The sequence below is a fragment of the Pholcus phalangioides genome, unplaced genomic scaffold (genome assembly GCF_987345545.1).
Source record: "Pholcus phalangioides strain wild (caught in Gottingen) unplaced genomic scaffold, Ppha-v1.0 ptg000008l_1, whole genome shotgun sequence".
Lineage (NCBI taxonomy): Eukaryota > Metazoa > Arthropoda > Arachnida > Araneae > Pholcidae > Pholcus > Pholcus phalangioides.
Window position 1 is genome coordinate 30,569,573 of NW_028301601.1, and position 24,158 is coordinate 30,593,730.

At 35.5% G+C, this 24,158-nt stretch overlaps 1 protein-coding gene across 1 annotated transcript in view; it reads right to left on the reverse strand.

The window, feature by feature from the left end:
- Positions 1–24,158, reverse strand: part of LOC149084183 (neural cell adhesion molecule 2-like) — a 341,669-nt gene that overhangs the window by 64,421 nt on the left and 253,090 nt on the right. Inside the window, exon 7 of the mRNA XM_089234530.1 lies at positions 13,419–13,706. Coding sequence (XP_089090656.1) covers positions 13,419–13,706 — 288 coding nt within the window. The remainder of the gene's footprint in view (positions 1–13,418; positions 13,707–24,158) is intronic.

The following is a 24,158-nucleotide window of genomic DNA, read 5'->3' on the forward strand; positions in this document are numbered from 1 at the left end:
TTTTAGATTCACGTGCAACACTGTCTCAAATTACTGAAATTTCAATGTTGGGGCATCAACAAGTGACAGTATGCAAACTGTTGGTGACTTGAAAGTCTGACTATTCACGTTTTCAGTTGTATCAGGCTGATGGACGAATGCCAGCATGGATTAAACCTCATAAAACCATGGACCCCGCATGTCAACGGGAAACCATTCAAGCTGGTAGAAGCTATGGTATGGGACTTGTATAGTTGACATGATATGGTACCCGTGATAGGGCTACAGACAACTTTGAGTGGGGACCAGTACGTAAACATCATTCCTATCACTTACACCCATTAATGCCCTGTATTTATTCCACCAGGGCAATGCTTTACCTCCCTACGTCGGAAGTTGCTACTGAGTGGCTCTAGGAACATTCTTCTGACTTCAGCATCCACCGTAGGTCCCCTCAATACACAGACATGAATATTATTGAGCACCATATGGGATACCTTGAAACGTGTTGTAGAAAATCTCCTCGCACCGTTATGAAATTGTTGACTACCCTGAGAGAATCATGATGTGAATTGCTTTCAGGATACCTTCAAACATTGCTGGTTGAGTCCACGCCACGTCGTGTTGCGAAAATTCTGAGTGCTCGGGGAATGGGGGGGGGGGGGCAGGGAATATACGATTTTAGGTGGGTGTGCTAATTTTTCTGGCACTTCAGTGTGCAATCCTTAATTTTTGGGAAAATGCCAAATATCTGGATCTCCCCAAAATATTTATTTTAAAATTTAATTAACCGTTGAATATAAACAATTGAAATCGGCGAATTTTTTCTATAAACTTTTATAAAATATCGAAGAAGGCAATATTCAGAGATGTATTCATGAATATTTTGTATATGTACGTCTCAGAAAAAATAATATAGAATATGCTACACACAGATATAGAGATTTTAACTATATATATATATATATATATACACACATATTTTTCGAAATGCAACTTTTAAAATGCGTGTGTTTTTGTGTGATTTATACCGTATAGGATATTTCTCGACGTATTGGTAAATTCGTACGTTTTCTCTTAACTTATTATTTATTTCTTTTTAACATTTAATGTACGGAACAAAATCTTCAATAAAGCTCATAATAAAATCCATAACATGCATTTGCAGTTTTTTTCCTCTTCATAGAAACGTTAAACAAAATCATGTGAGTATGCATTTTTTGAATCAGTTCTCCAGTGCAGTTTCTGATTCAATTTTGACCGAATATGATGTTGACTTTGTACTACGACAGAGAGTTTGAAATTTTCAAGGATTGTGCAGAGGAACTTCAATTTAAAACTTTTGTTGCCAAAAAATATGCTTTCAAAAATGCCGAGTTTGAGCAATGGCTTCTAAAGTGAGATGATAATCAGAACGTTGCGGATGATCCTCCGTTTAAAATGGCTCCATTCTTTGGAATTATTGCATTTTTTCGTCCTTAGAGTCAAAAGTTTATCAACGTTTTAGCTATATTATAATTTTTTTCCGATGTCGTAAATTTGTCGAACCACACTAGACGGTTGTACTAACAGATAGTGAACTCGTCTTCCATCTTTTTGCAATGGACAGGTTTGCCTTCAAAAATCGTTGAAAAAAAAGCAGGATAGGGAACACCGATTAACTGCAGCTATACGAGGGCGGTTCAAAAAGTTTTTAGATTCGCACAGAAAAAATCAACTTACAACAAAAATTTCAGTTGTCTTTTTCAAAATAACTTCCCCCTGCAGCAATACATTTGTCCATTCTTTTAAACCAAGTTTTAAAAGCAGCTGACCACACTTCTTTGTCAAGGCTCGCCAGTTTCATTTTGTATACCTCTATCGCTTCGTCCGCACTTGAAAATCTTTTTCCCCTCATCTCATTTTTCACAGTTCCGAAGAGGAAAAAATCACACGGGGCAAGATCAGGAGAGTAAGGTGGGTGAGGCAAAATTTCTATCTTCTCTTTCTTGATGAAATCCTTTGTTCTGTGAGCAGTGTGTGCTGATGCATTGTCATGATGAAGAATCAGCCCACGAGTGCCCCGTTTTGGGCGCTTCTCGCGCATCTTTTCCAACACCTCAGGAAGGCAAACATTGACATACCAATCTGCAGTGATAGTTTTTTTATCTTCAAGTGGGACTGTGACAATATGGCCAGAATAAGCAAAGAAAGTTGCCACCATTTTCTTGCTAATGCTTCTTCCACGTCGAACTTTAGTGGGTGGCGTTTCATCTGGGAACACCCAAACTGCAGACTGTCGCTTTGTTTCTGGATCGTACTGATAAATCCATGTTTCATCTCCTGTCACAACATCCCAAATGCTCTTGGCAGTGCCATCTTTGAATTTTTTCTTCATGAAATGACACCAATCAACGCGTGCTGTCTTTTGATCTTCTGTGAGGGAATGGGGAATCCATCTAGAGCAACGCTTACTGAGGGAAAGCTGATTATGGAGGATGGAATTGACACTCCCGGAACTAATGTTCAACATATTTGAAATAGTTTTGTGCGTTATTCGTGGATCCTCTCTCACAAGCGTTTCGATTTCCCAGACATTCAAATCAGTGATCGAAGTGCTGGGTCTACCAACACGAGAGTCGTCTTGAAAGGTCGTTTTACCCCTCTTAAACTCTCTGTACCAGTTAAAAACTGTACCACGTGACGGTGCACACTCAGGAAAAGTAGACTGCAAACTTTGGTGGCATTCGTCCGCCGTCAAACCTTTTGAAAAATCATAAAACATCATCGCGCGAAATGCTTGTCTATCGAGCTCCATTGTTAATGGGAAAATGGCTAAGTCGCTCTTTCTTTTTTATCACAAAGGAAAAATATCAGGCTAATCTATTTAGTGCTGCCGCCTGGGGGTCTTTTAAAAAAGTAAAAACTATCATCTGACGTGAAAATAATGGTATTTAAAAAATATTTTCAATATGAATCTAAAAACTTTTTGAACCACCTACGTAATACTAATGTCACACTTGGCAAGAAAATGGCAGATAATTCAGCCAAGGTTTCCAGAAGCCTTAGACTGTTCTAGTGTTCCTAAAGATACCAGTTTGATGTATTCGACTTGATCCAAGTAGTATGCTGCTTACTTTATTATCACTACACAGATTTTATTCCCAGTGCTAGTTCTAATTTAATATTAGATTTTGTATCTCTGCGCAGTAGAACATGGTTAATTCGAACTTTTACGAACACCCCTGGAGTTTTCTGTCTAATTTAATGTTAATTTTTTTTTTGTTTTTTAGTTTAATTCGAATTTTCTGGATAATTTATAGTTGGGGGAAAAGAAATCATGATTTTTGTATGAGAAAATTGAGTTTAAAATTTTGTATAAGAATTCCGACTATGTATTTTCATGGCCAAGTTGCTAAACAACAAATCATTGAGGACAAATAAAAGTTCGAAAATTTAGTTTTTCCTCTACTCTTTGATAAAACAATTCCCGATTTTTAAGGTGGTGGAGTGCATCGAGAATGATATGTGCCACTTGATACTGATTGTGTTGCTCCGTATGTGGATCAAGGTGCACCATTCCAAAGCTGAATCTTTTTGTCGTCATTAGGAGTATGGAAAATATCGTAAAGTAGAAATTGTAATACTTTAATGAAAGTATATTTCCTTGATAGCACGAAAATGATTCGATAATTTGGGGAAAAGTTTCATAGTGGGTGATCATGATCCGTTTCCGTTAATCTTTGACCATCGTCAAGAATTTCTGCAGTGATGCTGAATCCAGAACAGTGGCATAATTTAGCGGCTGAGATTAGTTATTATAATTATAAGTAATTAAAATTTTTGAAGCAGTTTTGTAACATATGATAAAATTTTAATAGTCGATAATTATCCTATGTGAATATTGGTGATTAAGACGCAAGTTACAATCGTTTCACGGATCCAGGTTAGATTAGTTGGGTAATTCGAACATTTTACAGTGACTTTGAACTCCGAAATAACCGAATTCGACTGTATATTTCCTTCACAATAGAAACCGAAACGTCAACATCAACTAAGGTCCAAAATGGCTGATGCGTCCACTCCCTTTCATTGATTCCTTATAGACCAGTGATCATTAACCTTTTGCTACTTGCGGACCTATAGAGGGATCTATACCATGAAAAAAATCTATTGCTGATTTGAACGTGCGAAGCCCTTCCGCTATGTTACTCATGATGAACTTGTCTTCTACTTCTTTATCTTGATCTTCTTCATCTGGTACCGCTTCAGTTTCAGGAGCAGTCAACTGCATTAATTCCTCCTCGGTCAATACCTCTGAATTTCCACTTCTGTATCCATATCATTGAACCCTTCTCCACCCACCTGTTTCGCTAACGTGACAATGTCTTTTATAGTCTTTTCAATTGACTCTGTAAAAATGGTTGGGTCTTTTAGCGCACATTTTGTGGCGAAAGGTTAATCCAACCCGATGTGACTATTTCTTTTGAGAGCTACCACGGCTCTAGTGATGACAGTAATGTCATTAGCGAGCCATCATAAACATACACAACTCAAATTTTGAAAACAAAACACATGAATGACTAATTCTGAGTGTTGGAAAAAATTTTCACTAAAAGAAAGAAAAAAACTGCAAATACTGGGGGGGGGGGGGTGACTATATATATAACTGATAATATAGCGCATAATATTCCTACTACTTCACCAAACACCAACTCTGGTCATATCGCTATGTTGCAATTTACTGCCATTAGTGAGATGGAAGTGTAGGCGCTGTCTATCCGGTAGTCGCCTCGAGTTCGTTAGGGAAAATATCTTCCCGATATCCTCCCTTGGGTTCGAACCCGGGACCATGACAACAACTTTCACAATGGTAGACGAGCATCTTACCACCAGGCCACTCGGGCACACTTATATAATATTCATACTGGCATGCAGCAAAAAAAAAACAGAAAGGGGAGAGAGGGTATCATACAAGGCATGGTTTATTTGCATGATTCAAACCGGTTTGAAAAACCACAGCCACAGTTTTACTTGAATTATAACAAATAGTTTGGTTTTCATTTGGTAGATGGGAGCAGGCGGTCTCAGCGCGAGAACTCCGCCGTAGACTGTACGATTCAGTGAACTCGCTTGGTATAAAACCCATGGTACTCACGAAGAACAAGGTAGAAGCTTTCGCATTTTATAAACCTCAATTAGTGATCACTGTATTTGAGTCTACGATCGAAGTCAAGGTCTGATAACTCACAGCTTTAGCTACCTGACTACGGCTGTCAATCGACTTTCTAGCAACTGAAGTGAAATTTTGCCAACAATCCGATTGCTGCGCTGTAATCAGATTATACTTAACAGAAAAGAAATAATATGGATTCTCTTGAAACAAACATTATTGAATTTTGCGGTGTATCAAATTTGCATTTATTTGCCAACTGCAACCAAATCCAAAGAATAAAAAAGATATTTTTATCGTAATGAATCTTGCGGAACTAATTAAGCATGAATTGAAAGAAGAATTAGAAACATCTGATTTGCATTTTTATTGTCATATACAGACATTTTTTAATCTATTTGTCAGTGGAGAAGAGCAAAGAATTGATGAGAATGTACTGGAAAAAAAAGTGAAATTTCTATAACGGATATGTATAGTGTAGCTGAAATAAATCTATCTCATTTGTTAATTAAGATAGAGATTCGTGTATTCACATACAAATCTACAAGTCGTTCTAATGATGAGGAAATCACTTCATTTCATGAAGATAGACATTATTATTAAGATGAGTATCCCACACAAAATATTGAACGCAAAGTTTGGGCACTTGCAGTATTTCATGAGACATCAATATTTCATCGCGGAGACACGATGCGCTTTGAAATATAATTTATGGACGCATATAGATAGTACCCAACGAAATAAATGTACCATGAAATCCGTTTCCATATTCGAAGTGTTGAAAATTGAGTGGATTTCAGTGTATAAAGCCGAGCTCCGAGTTTCGAAAAGACGGAACAGAAAAGTACGTTTTGAAAGACGATATATATTGAAACCAAGTTGAATACTGTCCCTAAACTCTTCAAATTTTCTAGGCATTCACGGGACTAATGAACATAGGGAACTGATGTAATTACAAAATCATATAATGACTATTATATAATGATTGATCTGTCTGATTTCAGCCATGTTAAAATTTGATTTCGTAATTTTATCTTATTTTAAGAAATTCAAAGGAGGATTGGACTAATTTTACAATTTTGAATTCAATATAATCAAATTGAAATATACAACTATGTCGATATTAAACCTGAACCAAAAATTGTTGAATGGAAGATCGATGCTTCGATCATTCTATTGTTTGGCAGGTATTGGAACCTAGGATATCTATAATCAATAGTTGTATTTATCAAGTACCGTATCTAGGTTCAAGAGCGCGCAGTTCACCACGGGAAATTTGAACTTTCTGGAAGCAAAGCTCGAATGCAAAAACCTTCATATAACGATGATCCACGGATGAAGAGGGAAAATATCATTATACAGGGTTTATTCGTTATACTGAGAGGTAACGCGCAAAGTGTCACTATCACGCGTTAGCGTTTATCATGCGCTATGAATTTTAAGCTGTTGTCATCTCTCCTTCTGAATTAGCATTTTTTTGTACCATCAAATATACCGAAAACTATTTACTCAAAAATTGAGTTCCGGCTGTCTGTTTCGCTCCTATGAACAAGTTTACTGTATTACATTTCTGTATGTTACACAGAAATCAGCTTTACGGCAACTTCATTAACAACTTCGGGAGGCAGGTTGAAGTTTGGAAAACAACAGGAAACAAATAATTTCAGACGACCACCGTAATGCCGTAATACGAGTTTATTACGATGCCCACATGACCGCATAGTGGTGGTTTTTTAAACTTGAAGAACTGACAAAAATGAGTTCATTCAAAAATGCGTGCCATCCAAAAGGTTCCATTAAATACATATTGGATTAATACAAATCTACGATATTTCTGATATCGAAATTAAGTTGTTTTCACGAATGGGAACTCGAACGTTACATCCCCATCAATACGCGGTACGTTGGAAATCAAGGATACCCGAAAAAAGTATATTAGAAGCTGTGATGATAAATACTTTGGGTGACAACTGCAACGGATAAATGCTAGAATGATAAAAAGACGCATATGTAAGCTGGGAATGGGGATCAATAATTTCAAAAGAGAAATGAAATTTCTTCAAAAATCAATTCTGAGTATACGATCGTTCGTCTAACGATACTTGGTAAAAAAAAAAAATCAAATCCCTAAACCAGACATGAATCTTTATGACATTTATAACCGTAATTTCACGTGCCATTTATTGCTATTTAATGTCTGCTAAAATTAATTAACGTCTCTTAGGATCAAATGGGTTGTTCGAGACAAACACTCTGCTTTAATGTTCGGGTGGAAAGCCCCTAAAACTATCGGAATCTCATACATTCAGCCTCGTCTTTTAACGTTTTATGCAGTAAACTACGTCAAAACTTTAAGAAACATACAAAAAAGTATCCCTTTTTAATAATATTTGTAGAGTTCATTGAAATACACGCAAATAAATGAGAAAATATTCAGCCGTGAATGTAGTCGTTAATTTGAAGTTCAAGGACAGCAAAAAAGTTCGAATTATCCAGTTCATCAATATTGGATAGTTAAACTTTCACAAATAGTCAAAAATTCTTAATAATTATAAAAATGTATTAAATGCTTTCACTCACTATGACAGTTCCTTCTTCATTAAAACTAGTGTTAATGAAATGCGTAAAAAATCACGAAAACTATTTAATTAGTGAGTTTGTAATTATTATTTGCTTCCATTCGGATGCTCTAACATACTGCACAAACTCTTCAATTTGATTCAAAACATGAATGACGTAATTTCATTTATTCATTTCGAGCTTCAACAGCCATTTTTTTCCAACGTGTCTATAGCTTCTGCATGCAATAGGGGGAATCTGTTGCTTTTTTTGATTTTACTTCTATGTGGGATTGAATTCAATGTGTTTGATTTTACTTCTTTACATATTTACCTACGTCCGCCTCTGTAAATAAACCGCTATTTTTTTTCCTCGTTAGAGCTGAACAAGCGCATGACCCTCGTTTGGACATGATGGGAAATGCTGCCTCTGTAAATAAACCGCTATTTTTTTTCCTCGTTAGAGCTGAACAAGCGCATGACCCTCGTTTGGACATGATGGGAAATGCTGCAAAGCTGTATTGATATTCCGAAATAAACGAACATATAATGCTAGAAATAAACGAATGGCTAGCATATTTCACTTGACAAGTGACTGAGATTTTAGCACATTTTAAACAGTCTGTGCATGTAGAGATTACCACGCACGCACGCTCACTCTTGGCAGGTGCTAATGAAGTCATCCAAGTAAAGGGTAAAACTTCAGTTCCTCACGTAAAGAGAAAAACTTCTGCGTGAAACTGGGAACGAAAACATTGCTTCTTAAACCAACAAAAAAAAGTTTAGATTTCCTTTATTGCATTTTTTTTCAGTGTTGGCCACATGTAATAATGTGAGAAAGATCGGTAAACCACGTAATCAAGAAAATGATCACCAAAAATTCAGCATGAAATTCTAAGAAAATAAACATTTTCCAAATGAAATATCTGAATAAGACTTCGAATTATCCAAAACACATGGGGAAAAAGATCGGATGGAACAGATAATTCCAACATTGAATTAAATAAGAAAGTTAAGGGGAATCCTTGAAATATTCGAATTATCGAAAAATTCGAATTTAACAAGTTCGAATCAGCAAAGTTTCGCTGTACATTCCTCATTCCTTGAGGAATATTCTATTTCCTGAGGATTTGCGTACATACAATTTTCATCCAAGAATAACATCACCTATCCTGAGATGTTCCATAAATTCTAGAAATTTGAAATTAAAGTAAAAAGTATCTCTTGATGGCAAACATCACCATAAAAAAAAAAAGTAAAAGAAAGAAAGATAGAGAGAACTTATCTCGTAGAATCCGAGTTTGAGCCAAATTTCAATCTCTCTCTTCCACTCAGTGTCTCCTTCGTGAAGTGGAGAAAGCACTAAACTGATTTGCTATTGCTGCTGCTGCTGCTGATGAGGATGGTTGGTGGTTGTCGTAGTCAGTGTCCCGGGAACAAAGCAAATATTGAAAAAACAAGAAAAGCAAAGGCGACGAGGGTTGTAATTACTGAAATATTCAACATCCCAGTTGGCTCATATTTTTACTTCCCTTGTTTAATTAAACTTGAAAGAGGAAAGAGAATTCTCTCTCTCTCCATGAAATGACTGTCATGAAATTCTTGGCTTTTACTATCTTTTCCCTTCATATAATACGGATACCTAAACGTGTACATTTTGTTCTACATATTTTATAACTTCTACAGATAGGAAGTATACTCATTTTTTTTTCCCCTCGTACGAAGTTGAATAAAATATCTCTTCTCGCGGAAAATATGAACTGAGATATTTTTCCGATGAATGAAAATGCTTTGAATTTCGTAACCATGTGTGGTTTTGAAGTAAGATTTAATAATTTAGATATTCACATTTTCGAAATGTTTCTACGGGGATTAATATTCGTATACGTACAGACATTGTGGAAATTATTTTGCGCTTCTAGCACATATTGAATATGCATAATTAGCGAATTTTACCTCTTTCGTGCCAGTCGATGTGGGATCTAGTGATTATTTTTGATGTGTGTAAGAGGACAGGAGAAACGTGTAAAAGCTAGTTTTCTCTTATTTTCTGACACAATGCATTTTCACTCTCGAAACTTGTGAAGAGTGATTGTGTGTGTGTGAGTTCTGAACACATTTTTGGCATCTTTTTTAATTGAAACTATACCTCTACGACGAACGTTTGAAGAGACCGAATAGGGACTTACGGGACATCCTGTACACAGGCAATGCGATTATTTCTTCTGTATGTATAGGTACAATGTACAATACAATCTGTATGATCACAGATGAGAAACTAAATCTAATCCGAATAGAAGAAAAACTCTTATCAAAAAGAATTCTGGAGCTTAATACAACACTAAACGAAAGTAATTGAATTTGAGCGGAGACCTTTCAGATTTGATTTATATTCGAAAACGAATTTCGAAAGAAGAATTTCATCATATTTTTCAAACATTTTGACCTGTCTTTGCTCATCAGATTAGGAAAGTTGATATACGTAAGGGAAAAAAGGTAAAATGCAAGTCAACGAAGCATGAATTTTATATACACTTGATTGGATTCTGAAATTTCACAATAGGAACGACACTCCGTAATTCGCATTCCGTTATATTTTCCTGATTTTGGAAAGAATTGAGTTGATGCAGAAGTTTTGCAACACTCAAATGCACGGCAGTTTCTGGCTTTTGGTCGAAGGCGGATGCGATGAAAGAATATGTTAGGTTTCTGAGCCGAATGGAAGTGTGTGAAACCGAATGTGTTGGGTTTCGCAGCCCAGAGCAGCACCTCCTAGAGATAGAAGGCCTCTGCAGTCTACTTGTAACGTCAGTAAGTAGTGCATTTTCCCTCAGAATATTCAGGGGAAAACATTCCCTGTATCATCGTTGTGAGGAACAGAAATGATCGGGCTCAGAATTGACGATTTCTAAGCCCCACATCCAATCACTATGCGGTATTTGTGAGCCAATCAGGAAGATTCTACGCCAAAATAAGAAGAAACGAAATAGGATGCTGTGTTTCGAAATTTGGCAAACTTGCTAGGTAGTCTGAATAACGTTTATGGCAAACAGTGCAGAGGGCTTCTATTTTTAGGAGGTGCTGCTCTGGGCCTCCGTGGGAGGTTTGACTTCTTTCCTACATGCTCCCTATACGTTAGAGGTTATTATTGGAATGTTAACGTGGCAGTGTGTGTGGTTCTCAGGTCAAAGGGAATCATCAGCATGTTGACAGAATTAGGCATGTTGCGTGTTAAAGTGGGGGTGGTGCCGTGTCTTCCTTTCATATTTTGAAGTGAAATTGGCAGATGCGTGAATTTTCATTATACGTTTCTTCCTCTACTACTACTACTTTCCCGTTCATGTACCTGGTAAACATTCCTCTGAGGAATTTCAAACAAATTAGTACATGCGGGAATGTGCTGTGTTTGTATGTATACAGGGTGTCTTGTAAGTCCTAATTCGGCCTTTATCTCATCGACCGTTTGTCGTACAGGTATGGTTCCAATTTGAAAAATGCTCAAAATGTGTACAGGAATCACTCTGTACCAGTTTCGACAATGAAGAAGTAGTGTGTCATAATATCGAGACCCTAAATTATATACGTTTCTCTCTGTCCTTTAACTTTCAATGAGAAAGTTGCTGCCCGGACTCTCCTGAGAGAGAGGTCAATTTAAAAAAAAACCATTTCATGTTTCTACCCGCAATATTCCCAGAGATATCTGAATTCAAAAACCGGAGAAAATGTCAGAAAGAATAGCATAAACTAACGTTTCTTACCCGTCTTTATGCTACTCTTTCCCCACTTTTCTCCGATTTTTGAATCCAAATATCTCAGCGAATATTGCACTTTGAAACATGGAGGGGTTTTTTTTTCTTGTCGTCAGGGAGACAGAGCAACAACTTTGTAATTGGAAGTTAGAACACAGAGGAGACGCGTGAGAAATTGGATTTTTGATTTTGTAACACACGTTGTTTTCACACTCGAAGCTGGTACAGAGTGATTTTTGAACACAATTTTGAGCATTTTTTAAAATTAGAAACATACCTCTACGACGAACGGTGGATGAGATATACGTCTAATTAGGACTTGCACCTTGTATATATGCGTCGTCTATTTATGTTGTCAGATGTTTACAGCTTGTTTCGCGGTTCGAATCCCACCGGCCCCACAATAGTTGTCGGCTGAACTTTGTTTTCTGAGGTTTACAACTTCGAGGCGGACAACAATACGAACAGATCTCCCCGTTAGAAAGTCTCGACAAAGAGTGAAACAGCCCTACAACGGTACAAATATTCAATCATTACATTCCACTCACAATTTCGAATATGGATATAGATGGCCACACTGAAAAATCAGACAGCACCAGATACGCTCTGAGACTGATAGGTGCACACACACATTGTTCCAGATTCTTCTACGAAGCGGAGCAGGAAGAGATTTCTCGGCAACGAGATGAGTCCGGCGGCAGCGCTCTGGCGTTTATTCATTCAGAACTTGTTTCGCATTATGCTGCCATCTGTCTTTTATTTTTTGAAGTGAAAATGGCAAATGTCGTTATTTTCATGTTACGTAGGTATCGAATGAAAACTAGGGTCACCAATTTGGGAACTCCCATTGAAGAGCGGTTCAGGTTTTCTGAACATTGTTCAACGGTGGCGGAAACAAAAAAAAAAACCACAAAGAATACTATTCTTGGTTTCATTCTCAAAAAGGTCTCTCTTCGCGTTCTCCTAAAGTCAATCTCCCACTTCTCTGAGGCTTAGTTCGTCCTGCACTAGTGTAAGGTTTTGGAGACCATACCAACAGAGGGACAAAGACTTGGTTGAAGGGGTGCAGAGGAAGAGCTACGCTTGCTCTTGTTGGCACACAAGGCATGAGCTATGAAGAAAGACTTCGTTTTTTGAATATGTTTACACTGGAAGAACGTTGATGTCCGAGGGATATGATATTCAATATGTTTGTATTGCGGGAACGGAGGTGTTTCGGGGGCGGATATGATCGAAGTGCTTAAAATTTTCAACTGGGATGAATCGGATGGGCCACGAGTTATTTAGACACCGTCAATCAAACTGCTTCGACAAGGAGACACTAGTATCGTTTAGCATGGAGAAATTCCAGGTTGTGGTGTGGCAGGGAGTTTTTCTCTAATGGGGTTGTGAATAAATGAAATAACTTACCTACGGGGTTAGTGAATTCTGATACAATTGAAACGCTTAAAAAGAAATGGATAACCATATTGGGATAAATCGAGAAACTATCCATGTACTTAGATAAGACTACCATAATCTCGTTTTTATGGGCATATATATATATATATGGTATTAATTATTAGTTTTTCTTTCGTGATATATGCTTTTACATTGGATTGCTGTATTTTGGTTACATTTGACATCCATATATAACCAAAATATATGGATGTCAAATATAACCAATATACAGCAACCCGATATAAAAACATATATATTTGACATCCATATTTATTATGGGCCTAATGTTTTTAGCCACCTCGTTGGGCAATGATCCTGTTGTGGCCTTTGTGTTTGTATGGAGTTGAAAGTTTACTTCGCTCTGCCGAGAGACTTTCAAAATTGGACACTGGATCGCATTCACGCCTCGAAGTTGGAAAACTCCTTAGTTTATTCTTCGATTTGCGGGTTTTGCGTGATGAGAAATTTCGCCTCAGTCTAGCTTCGTTCATTTGCCCTTCCCCCATTCTTTTTTTAAAATAAAAACGCACCCGTCAGTACCTGCAGGATTGACATAGAAGGCGCAAGGTATCTTCTGAAGTCCGACGCTGTTCCGTCCCCAGCATAGGAGAGATCCAAAGTCCGCATCAGAGCGCGGGATGTAGTTGACGAGGCTCTTGATCCCTGAAGTGTGCGTGTGGACCAAGTCCAAGTTCCTGGACGAGCTGTTGAACTCCCACTGGAAAGTCACGTCATCGGGATCCGCTTCGACTTCGCATGGGATCTTGACGGGATAATGAAGCATCGCACCGTGGGTGAACTCTTGGTCGGGTTTACAGACCGGAGAATCTGGAACGATACAACAGAATATACCGTCAATACCTCTCCTAAACATTTTGGACCTATCAATGAATCATTTAAATACTCTTACCTGTTTAATTCAAATAATTTGCATGATGTATATATTAAGGTAAACGTGATAAATTGGTATACATATTAAACAATAGTCTTGGTAAGTTATGCTAATAACCAAGTGTTGGTAAATTTGATAAATGCATGAAATTTATCGCCTTTATCTGTGATTGTGAATAACAACCCAATGTAATTGGTGGATTTGATAAACATGGGGAAAAATCCAAATTTGTCTAGCATGTGTGATGAATATAGTCGGACGCACTGATATAATATTAATAAATTTTACGATCGCGTACTTTGATATAATGATACAATACACACATGCAAGGATTATCATGCATAGTAAGTATATCATATACTAGCTATCAATGACTATGATTTATCATTTTTACCAATGACGCGATGCTGGAATATTGTACATAATCACCGGTGAAAGGGATATTTTTTTGTAAAAGTCATAAATTTAGGGAGATTTATCAAACTTACTAAAATGCTCAATGCATAATAACTGTTTATTATGCATAACTGGATTTATCCATCCCACATTCACCGTATATAACACATATATATATATATATATTGTATATATATATATATATATATATATATATATATATATATTGTGTGTGTATATATATATATATATATATATATATTGTGTATATATATATATATATTGTGTGTGTGCGTGTGTGGATTAAAACGAGGGTGGTATAAACTAATCGTATAAACTAATTATACGAGGGTGGATTAAAAAAACGAAAATAATTTTAAAACAAGTTTTCAAAGAACTAAAAAGACGCAAAAATAACGCATTACTTTGCCACACAATCTTAGATTTTGAAATGCATTTTCCCAATGAAATAGCAGTTCTTTAATACCTTTCTCAAAGAATGAATTGGGGTGTGTGTGTGTGTGTGCAAAAAACATCTATTCCTGTATCATCGTACAATCACTGTTGTCTCTTTCAGCAGTACAAACAAACGATAGTCGCTGGGCTATGAAATCCGGGCTGTGGGAAGGGTGTTCCAGATACGTCCAACGAATCGCCTCTGACTTTTCAATTGCTAATGTCACTATCGTCTATTGTCATGCTATTGTCGGGAGAAGAGTTGCACGAAGAAACCACCAAGCACTTTACGGTAACTCATGGTCCAGGCCATCCCTCAAGGATGGATTGAGCTCTCCCATATTGTATCAACTATGGATTTATATAGGTATTGTATCAACTAATGATTTATAAAAGTATTGTATCAACTATTGATTTATATAAGTATTGATTCACATTAACTATATATCTGATGCAGCCCACGCCACTTTATGTGATCACAATGGGAGTCAGGATTTATGATAACAATAACAGAATGGTAACGACATCCGAAAATTCTCGTTTACAAGTATGATGATCATGCATTCTCAAGGAAAAAGGCCATCTATATATATATCTCATTCTAAACCATACATTCTGTTTGTTGAACGGGGCAAATGGTAAACGAGTGTTGTTAAAACGGGATAGCTCGATTTTTCTTTCCCATATAATTGGTTGCAAAATGTTCAATCGTTCCATTTATTTTAAATTAGGCTACGTATATTCTGAAACGGGAATTTTTTCCCCTATGAGCTAAAATTCTGCATTTGTGTTATTCAGCGACAGGGAGACTTAGAATGTAACTGTCAAGGGAATATCACGAATTTTACGATATTTTATAATGTACACAATACATCTTGGAAGTCTTTCGGGGAAAAAGAAATTTAAATCTGCCCAAGAACTGGAGGAAAGGGCTATAGAACATTAAGTACGGAAATGTTTTCCGTTGCATGGGAGTGGGGGACATCATCTTCTAGCCTCCTACACAGTCTTACAACCTGATGACGATAACATACAGTGGAAAAAATGAGTTAAAAAAAAAAACCCTTCGGTGGAAGAGGAAATTGATATTAGCATTATCCAAAGTTTCGATAACCATAAACTAATTTTTTCAAGACAACATTATCTGCGATTATAATAAGCGGCGTCGACTTTATATCTTTATGAGGCCATCTACTTCTATAAGATCGCAAAGAGAAGAAAAATTTTTTCTGCAGTGATGCTCGCTCGTCGTCGGGCTCATTTTCGATCGCATTACCACGTTTTTTTTTTTTTAGTTTTGGAGAGAAACTTTGCTGAACTGGAACACATAAAGCTAAAATTTCGGACGGTTTTACACGTTCCTTTATGATAATGCACTGCGCTTCCGGATGTATGCACCTCTTGCTCGTACTCATTGTATTGCTGAATACAGACATGAGAGTTGCAGCAGACGAAGAGAAGTGAAACACTGTAAACATCAAAACACCTGCTAGTAACTCTTAGAGAACCACCTAACTACTAATACCTTACCCTTCTCGAGTGAAGTATGGTTCATATTTGTTCAACCTATATTTCTTAAGACCTCGTGTAGAATGTAAAAGACTCATTTAAAACCGAATTAATTAGTATATCAGCTTTAGGCGGGAGATTTTAGTCGAAATAAAATACTCAAAAAATAACATAAATCAAATGAATGAAATGATATTTAAAAATTCCTGAGAGAAATGCCCATCTATTTATTTTAAGCGAGACAATTTTTTTCCTTGAACGAGTAAATGCGTATATATCAAGCATTGGATAACGTCAATAACGATCGAACGTAATTACTTTTGAATGCATTTTCTTATTACATCCCTGAAGCGATACCAGCGGCGAAAATAAATACAAATGTTTCCGTATTGAATAATTCGTAATTTTCCCTCGAGAATAGGAAATCATTTTTTGAGATTCAAAAAAATTTCAATTTCTCTTCTTCAGTTTCCCGTCTTAATTTTAATAAAGAATGAGTACGTATTTTCGTTTTTCGGTAAAAGAAATAAATAAATAAACTTTATTACAATAAGGAATTTCGAAACAAACCCGTTAACGGAAGAAGAAAGAGGTCGAATAAGTGACTTTGAGGGGGATCAGAATTTTTATTAAAGGAATCCGAAAGGAAAACTGATTTAAATTAATTTCCAATTTTTATTCTTATTTTTTTTTCCCCTCAATACTATACATTTTACCAAAAAATAGAAGAACTTTTCTTTGAATACGAATGACATAACGTTTTAATTAAAACTCGGGACGGATTTGAATATGAACAGAGACACGAGAAGGGAAGAAAATAAATATAGAGAAGTGTGTGAAAAGCCAATTACATGAGAAGTACATGAACATGTCAAAATGAATATATCAATACGAAGGCTTTGAATTATTGATCTCAAAATTGTTATTCCTCGCATTAGTAAAAAAAATGTAGTTTGTGAATAAATAATTTTTGTCTTTTTTTTCATTTTTTGATATTTGAAAAACCGATTTAGTAAATATTTTCGGATTTATTTCACAGAATTTTCTGTTGTTGTTTTTCCTTCTTAATTATTTAATTACTTTCATTCATATTCTTTTAAATAATGATGTTGAGAAAAAAAAAAATGTTTGTCTTTTTTTTATAATTTTTTTTCTTACTCGTGCGTTTCAATTGATAAATATTTTGAAGTGATAATTAATGCGGTTTTTTTGCTGTTGTTGAAGACTCGCGTTTTAATTAATTATAGAATTGTATGTACTGGTGAGTTTTACAATGTTTTTATTGATTGTAACTGTTTTGATTATTTCTGTGAGTTTAAACCAGCAATAGTTTGTGATATTGTTGCATATTTATATTTTATGTGTTATTTTCGATTTTTTTTTTTTTATCAATGAAAGCAATAATAACTTCAAAGTAGTTTTCAAACAACAAAACTTTTAATAAAGTAATTGCCAGCTACCAATGATTTATAAGCCGTATCTAATTAAGAACTAATTTATTTATTAAATTTTTTTGTGGAATTACTCATGGCTATTGGATGGGGTTCTCGCTTCATAACCGTTTGATTTGAAAACTTTGCCTACATGTGAGCCAGGGTCTCACTCGTGTCAAGGCTTGCCCAATACGTTCCGAGGTCGGTCATGGGCAAGTAGTATGGCCACGCCACTATTGCCAATGATCGTCAAATATTGGAGGCTGGTAGGTATCGGAAGGATTTTTTCTTTCAAAACGAGCACAACTCCGGTCTATACCCATGAGAAATTTACTATCCAGTCAGTAGTGCCGAAAGTGTGTGTACCTAACAGTCTGAGTGCGTATATACAGTTGTGTCTGATTTTCAGTGCTGCCATCTATATTTCAGAAGTGAAGGGAGTGAAGTGTAATGTTTGAATATTTGTACCATTGCAGTACAACGGTATCCTGTTGTTCTCAGTGGTGAGACTCTTAACGGAGAGATCAGCTGTCTCGCATTCGTGCTTTGAAGTTGGGAACCCCAGAAAACTTCAACCGACCACCAATGTGGCGACGGTGGGGTTCGAAACCGGGTCCTCGCGATGCGAGTCCGTCACTGCGACCACTGGGTATCGGAAGCCTGGTCATACAGAACGATCGGTAACCTTCTAGCATCCACCCTTAGTCAAAGGAGCCGCCTTCCTTCCCGAACTTCCATTCCGCCTGATCACACATTGGTCGAAGAACGCAAGCGGGCACAACATAGAGAGCGTTCTGAAAGCAAATACTGTACTCACCAAAGAATATAGGACCAAGCTGGGCCAGTGTGTAGCCAGATTATTTGCTATATTTCTGCTCTCTATATATTGAAAAATACATATTGATATTTTCGAAGTACGTGTGTGCGTGTGTGTGTGTGTGTGTATGTATATATGTATATATATATATATATATATGTGTGTGTGTGTGTGTGTGTGTGTGTGTGTGTGTATATATATATATGTGTGTGTGTGTGTGTGTATATATATATATATATGTGTGTGTGTGTGTGCATATACATATATATATGTGTGTGTGTGTGTATGTATGTGTATATACATATATATATATGTGTGTGTGTGTATGTATGTGTGTATGTATACATATATATTATACATATAATATGCTTTATTTCTTTAGCATTTCTCGTCGGAGAATATCCTTTGTGGGAGTTTTGGAGAATACATTTTTTGAGTATTTAGTAGAATTCAATGTTCAATTGAATTCAATTCCTCAGTCACACACATATATGACATATAAACCCCAATCTACTTTCCTTGTAAGGATTTTTAATATTGAGTATCCATATAAACGCTCGTAATTACGCATAAAACAACATATAATAAAATAATGCATGTATACGCGAGTTATTTTCTGGAACTCCAACAAGAACAACGAATATCCGAAAACTTCAACCAAAAACAGCAACCTTTATTTGCAAGTAAAATCTAAAGTCGAATTCAAGGACGGGAACAGCGATTGGTTATTGATTATGGGGCATAAAATAATGCTGCGACGAGAGAACAAAAAAGAAAAAAAAAACTGCATTGTTTTTTTGTTTTTTTTCTCCCTTCTGGATAAGATGGGTCGAGAAATTTCGATAGCGAAGAAAGGAAAGACAAAAAAAAAATATATATACCGACAAAAGTGAGGCCGCTGTACACCTCGAGAATTGGAGAAGCAATTTCAGGGACAAAAGAGCAATTACAGAGAACAAAAGCCCAAATGGGGCATGATTTAACGAGGTAACAGGATATCTTTTCTCGCTCTTGTGAACATTTGCTGATGATCGGCTCAAGATTAATGGAAGAATAGCGAAAGAAGCCACACACATACATTGAGCCTCGTTTTATACAACCAGAATACAATACCAGCTAATCTTCGCCCAATTTTAAGAATATCTATTCTATCCTTGGTCGGATTTTTTTTTTTTAATGCTTCGAATCAAACGTTGGGTAGTTCTGAATTACCGTTGAGAAGATTTAACGTTTTGCGCATCATATGGAAAATGTCGAAAATTTCAATTGTAGGTGGGATCTATAATTATTGTATATAGCCTACATAATAATGCGTTTCTATATTTTGATAAATGTTAGAATCATTTGGTATATTAGAGAATATATTTTTGGTATTACGGAAATATGGTTCTTGCTATTTTAGAGAATGTATGTGTATTTGTGGCAATTTGGAAAATAATATTTTTGCTATTTTGGAAAATTTATTTCTGAAACTTCGGAATATATATATATATATATATATAAAATTTGATAATATAGAAAATACATTACAACGATCTTGGAAAATATATTTCTGCTATTTTGGAAAATATTGCTTGAAATTTCGAAGAGCATTTTCACCATTTGCATTTGGAAAACAAGTATATTTTTGTTGTTTTAGAAAATATTTTTTCTACGACTTGAAGAATGTATTTTTTTGGGTATTTTTGAGAATTATTCTTTCGGGCATTTTTGAGAATTATTCTTTCGGGCATTTTTGAGAATTATTCTTTCGGGTATTTTTGAGAATTATTCTTTCGGGCATTTTTGAGAATTATTCTTTCGGGCATTTTTGTACTCTTTCTGGGAATGCTGAGAAATATATCCTTTATTGTAGGCAGCTTTCTAGTGGGGTAATTAACTTCAGTCACATGGCAAACAACCCTCAAACTACTTTTTTTTTTGCAAGAATATATTTAATATTCATATAAATACTCGTAATTACGCATATAACAACGTATAAAATAATGCATGTATATGCGTAATTTTCAGACAAAAACAACGAATGTTCGAAAACCTCAACCGAAAGGTTTATTTGCAAGTAAAATCTAAATTCGAATTCAAAGACGGGAACAGCGATTGGTTATTGATTTTGGGGCATAAAATAATGCTGCGACAAGAACAAAAATATCTGCATTGTTTTTTTCCTTTCTGCATAGAAATTTCGATACCGAAGAGAGGAAACAAGAAATATATACAGACAAATGTGAGGCACCTTGTACACCTCGAGAATTTGACAAGCAATTTCAGGGACAAAAAGGCAATTACAGAGAACAAAAGCCCAAATGGGGCATGATTTAATGAGGTAACGAGATATCTTTTCTCGCTGTTGTGAACATTTGCTGATGATCGGCGCAAGACCAATGGAATAACAGCAAATGGAGCCATCTAACTTCGCTTTATACAACCAAAATACAGTACCAGCTAATCTTTGTCCAATTTCAAGAATACGTATTTATTCTGTTCTTTAATTGCCTTTTTTTCCCACTACGAATTAAACGTCTGCCAGTTCTAATTTACTGTTGATATGATATAATACAATATTTGCATAATATGAAAAAAGACAAATATTTTAGTTATCGATGATCTACAGCTGCTTACGTGTACCTATTGATACATTTCTGATATCAAGAGAAATATAGAGAGATGTTTAATCCTTTGTTGTATAGAGAACATATTTTTGGCTATTTGATATTTTTTCCCGATTTTACAGAATACATTTGACAATTTCGAAAACGATACTTTTGTTAATTGGGGAAATAAATATTTACTACTTTAGAAATTTTTGGAGGAAAAATTCGCACTATTTTGGAAAAAAATGCAGGTTTAGAAAATATATTCATATATTTTTCCGTTTTTGAGACTATTTTCTTTAGCATTTTGGAGAATGCATATAATTTTGTCATTTTGAGGAACATATATTCTTTTTTCATTGCGGAGATTTCATTATTTGCCATTTTGGAGAAAATAGTTTTTGCCATTTCGGAGAATAATTTTTTCGGTCATTTTGAAGATTAAATTTCTTTCACGTTTGGGCATTTTGGGAAATATCGTTTTTTTTTTTCATTTTTAAGAATATACTTCCTAATCATTGAACTTCTCTTTGCACACTTTTGAGCATTTTCTAGGTGTTTTTGAAAATATACCTTTTGGCAATTTTGAGGAAAAATTCTAAGTATTTAATATAATATTGGGAATTTGAAGAAAGCATTTTGTTTGCAATTTTATAGAATATACTAATATCTAGATTACACTAATACCTATCTATCTTTCACATTTTTGACATTTTGGAAAATATATTTCTAATATTTTTGAAGAAAAAATTAATCATTTTGGAAAAACATATTTTTGTCGATTTGGGAATTTTTTTTTTTCGCATTTTTTTTAACATATTCTTGGTATTCTGTAAAATATGTTTTCGGGTCTTTTTGAAAAATATATTTATGGCAATATATGGGAAATATATTTTTGACGTTTCAAAAATTTATTTTTAAAAAACATGCCTTTGCCATTTTAGTGAAATATATTTCTAGTATTTTTTTAGAAATATATTTTTGAAATTTCATGGTGGCATTTTCGGAATGGAAAAACATTACCTTGGAAAGTTTAAATTAGCTGATTCCTCCCTAAAATATATCTCTTAATATAGTTGGAATTCCATTAACGCTTAATTAATATTCAATTTAATGGAGTACGCGTATTCCATGTTAATCAAATTAGTTCACCAAAATCGTACTAATGAATTTGAACTATTTGAAGGTTTCTGAAGGTATTGAAGTACATATACTCATTTCGTATCAAGCCGATAATCTTCAAATCAATTAAAATTATATGGAAGTTATAATGAACTCATCTCTCGTAGTCATAACTATATAATTAACTCATCTGTCGTATTCATAACTATACCTAACTGCTTAAAAGTAATGCATCTCTATTCGTGCATTAAATCACAAATATGCATAGTTCTGGATTCAGACACCAATACATGACATAGGGCGGTATTCACCGACATAGTTTAAACTATAATCTAAATTTTTTGATAAGAGATCGATACAGATTGGTTAAATTCAAGTTTTTCACCAATCTATGTTGATCTCTTATCCAAACATTGTGACTAAAGTTGAAACTGGCGGTGAATACGGCCCACAATCGTTCAGAAGTATCCACTCTCGTCCGATAGTTTCATACATGCTTTACAATCAATTAATTATTAGAAATAGTTTCGATCTGGCAATCAAAATAGATTAGTAGTGAATTAGAAGCAAATTATGGAAATATATGCAAAAAAACCTAGTAAAGTGATATGTATGCTCACAATTCATTGATCTCGAGATGGATAATTATTTTTCTTTCGGACACAATACACCGAATCAAATCAATTGACTTTCTGGGTATTATATAGCGGTTAGCTTGGGAACAAAGTTCCGTTGCCTCCACTGGGAATCAATCTCAGGACCTCTTGCAAACCGAGTAAGCCGTATATGTTACGGCAGATGTGATAAATCCGTTATTGTTCATAATAACTGGTTATTACGCATAATTACCAATAGTTTTGGTAAGTTTGATAAATTTATCACTTTTACTGACGAATATGCATATTGCCCAAGCACCGCTGGTAAATTTCACAAATTCCGAAAACACTTTTACCGGCGATAATATACCCAGTGTCGTTGGTAAGTTTGCTGAATATTTAAAATTTATCACCCTTCTGTGATTATGCATAATACCTTGATGTGATTGGTGAATTTGATAAATATGAAAAAAAAATCCAAATGAGCGTATAGTATTATAGTATGTATGATGAATAAAGTCGGACCCCCAATATAATGATAACAAATTTAAGGACCGTACTCCGATACATTGACACAATGCATGTATGTATGAATTATCCTGCACAGTATGCCATATATCATGATTTATCATGTCTATCAACGACGCGACGCTTGAGTATTATGCATAATCGCAGGTAAAGTGACAATTTTTTAGTACTCATTAAATTTACAAATGACATTCTCTCTCGGATAATATGCGTAATTGCCGGTAAAAATAATGAATTTAGGGAAGTTTTAAATCTTACCAAAATGCTTGAAATTATGCGTAATAACCGGATTTATATCACATTTACCGTAGTATAAACGTACCATCTTTTACCTTGAAGCACGCACAGTAGCGTGATTTGCTGATCATCAGACTGTGACCTCTCATATCCAGAAAGTCTATTGGTTTGATGTATCTTGTCCCGGTTTTTCATTCACATGATCTGGCCACCTAATCCTAGGCCCGCGTTTGCCCAAGTCCGGTCCCGTTCCATAAATCCGTTATGAATCTACAGGGTGTCCCATCAAGACCGCCCAAACTCTGCACAGCCAGATTCCTCGCTTGGAATAGATAATGCCCAAAGAACTGTACCTGTACGACCCATTGTTTCGAGAAAAATGCGAAAGAAAATATCCGGTGCAAGAAAAAAAAAATTATTGGAAACATGAACATCGGTATTTGGTATGTTGATGGAAGATGTTCAAAATATCCACCGCGCATATCGAGGCATGCATGCGCGCGCCGTAGAATGGCTGACTGCACACGTTGCAGCAGCGTGGTGTCCACCAATGTTTTTGGACAATTTTTATGTATTCGAAGCGAGGAATCTGGCTGTGCAGAGCTTGGGCGGTCTTGAAGGGACACCCTGTATAAGAGAGGTAAATTGTAACTAAAGAGACTTCTTTTCCAACGCCAACAGCCTGAAAAATTCCATTTAGCAG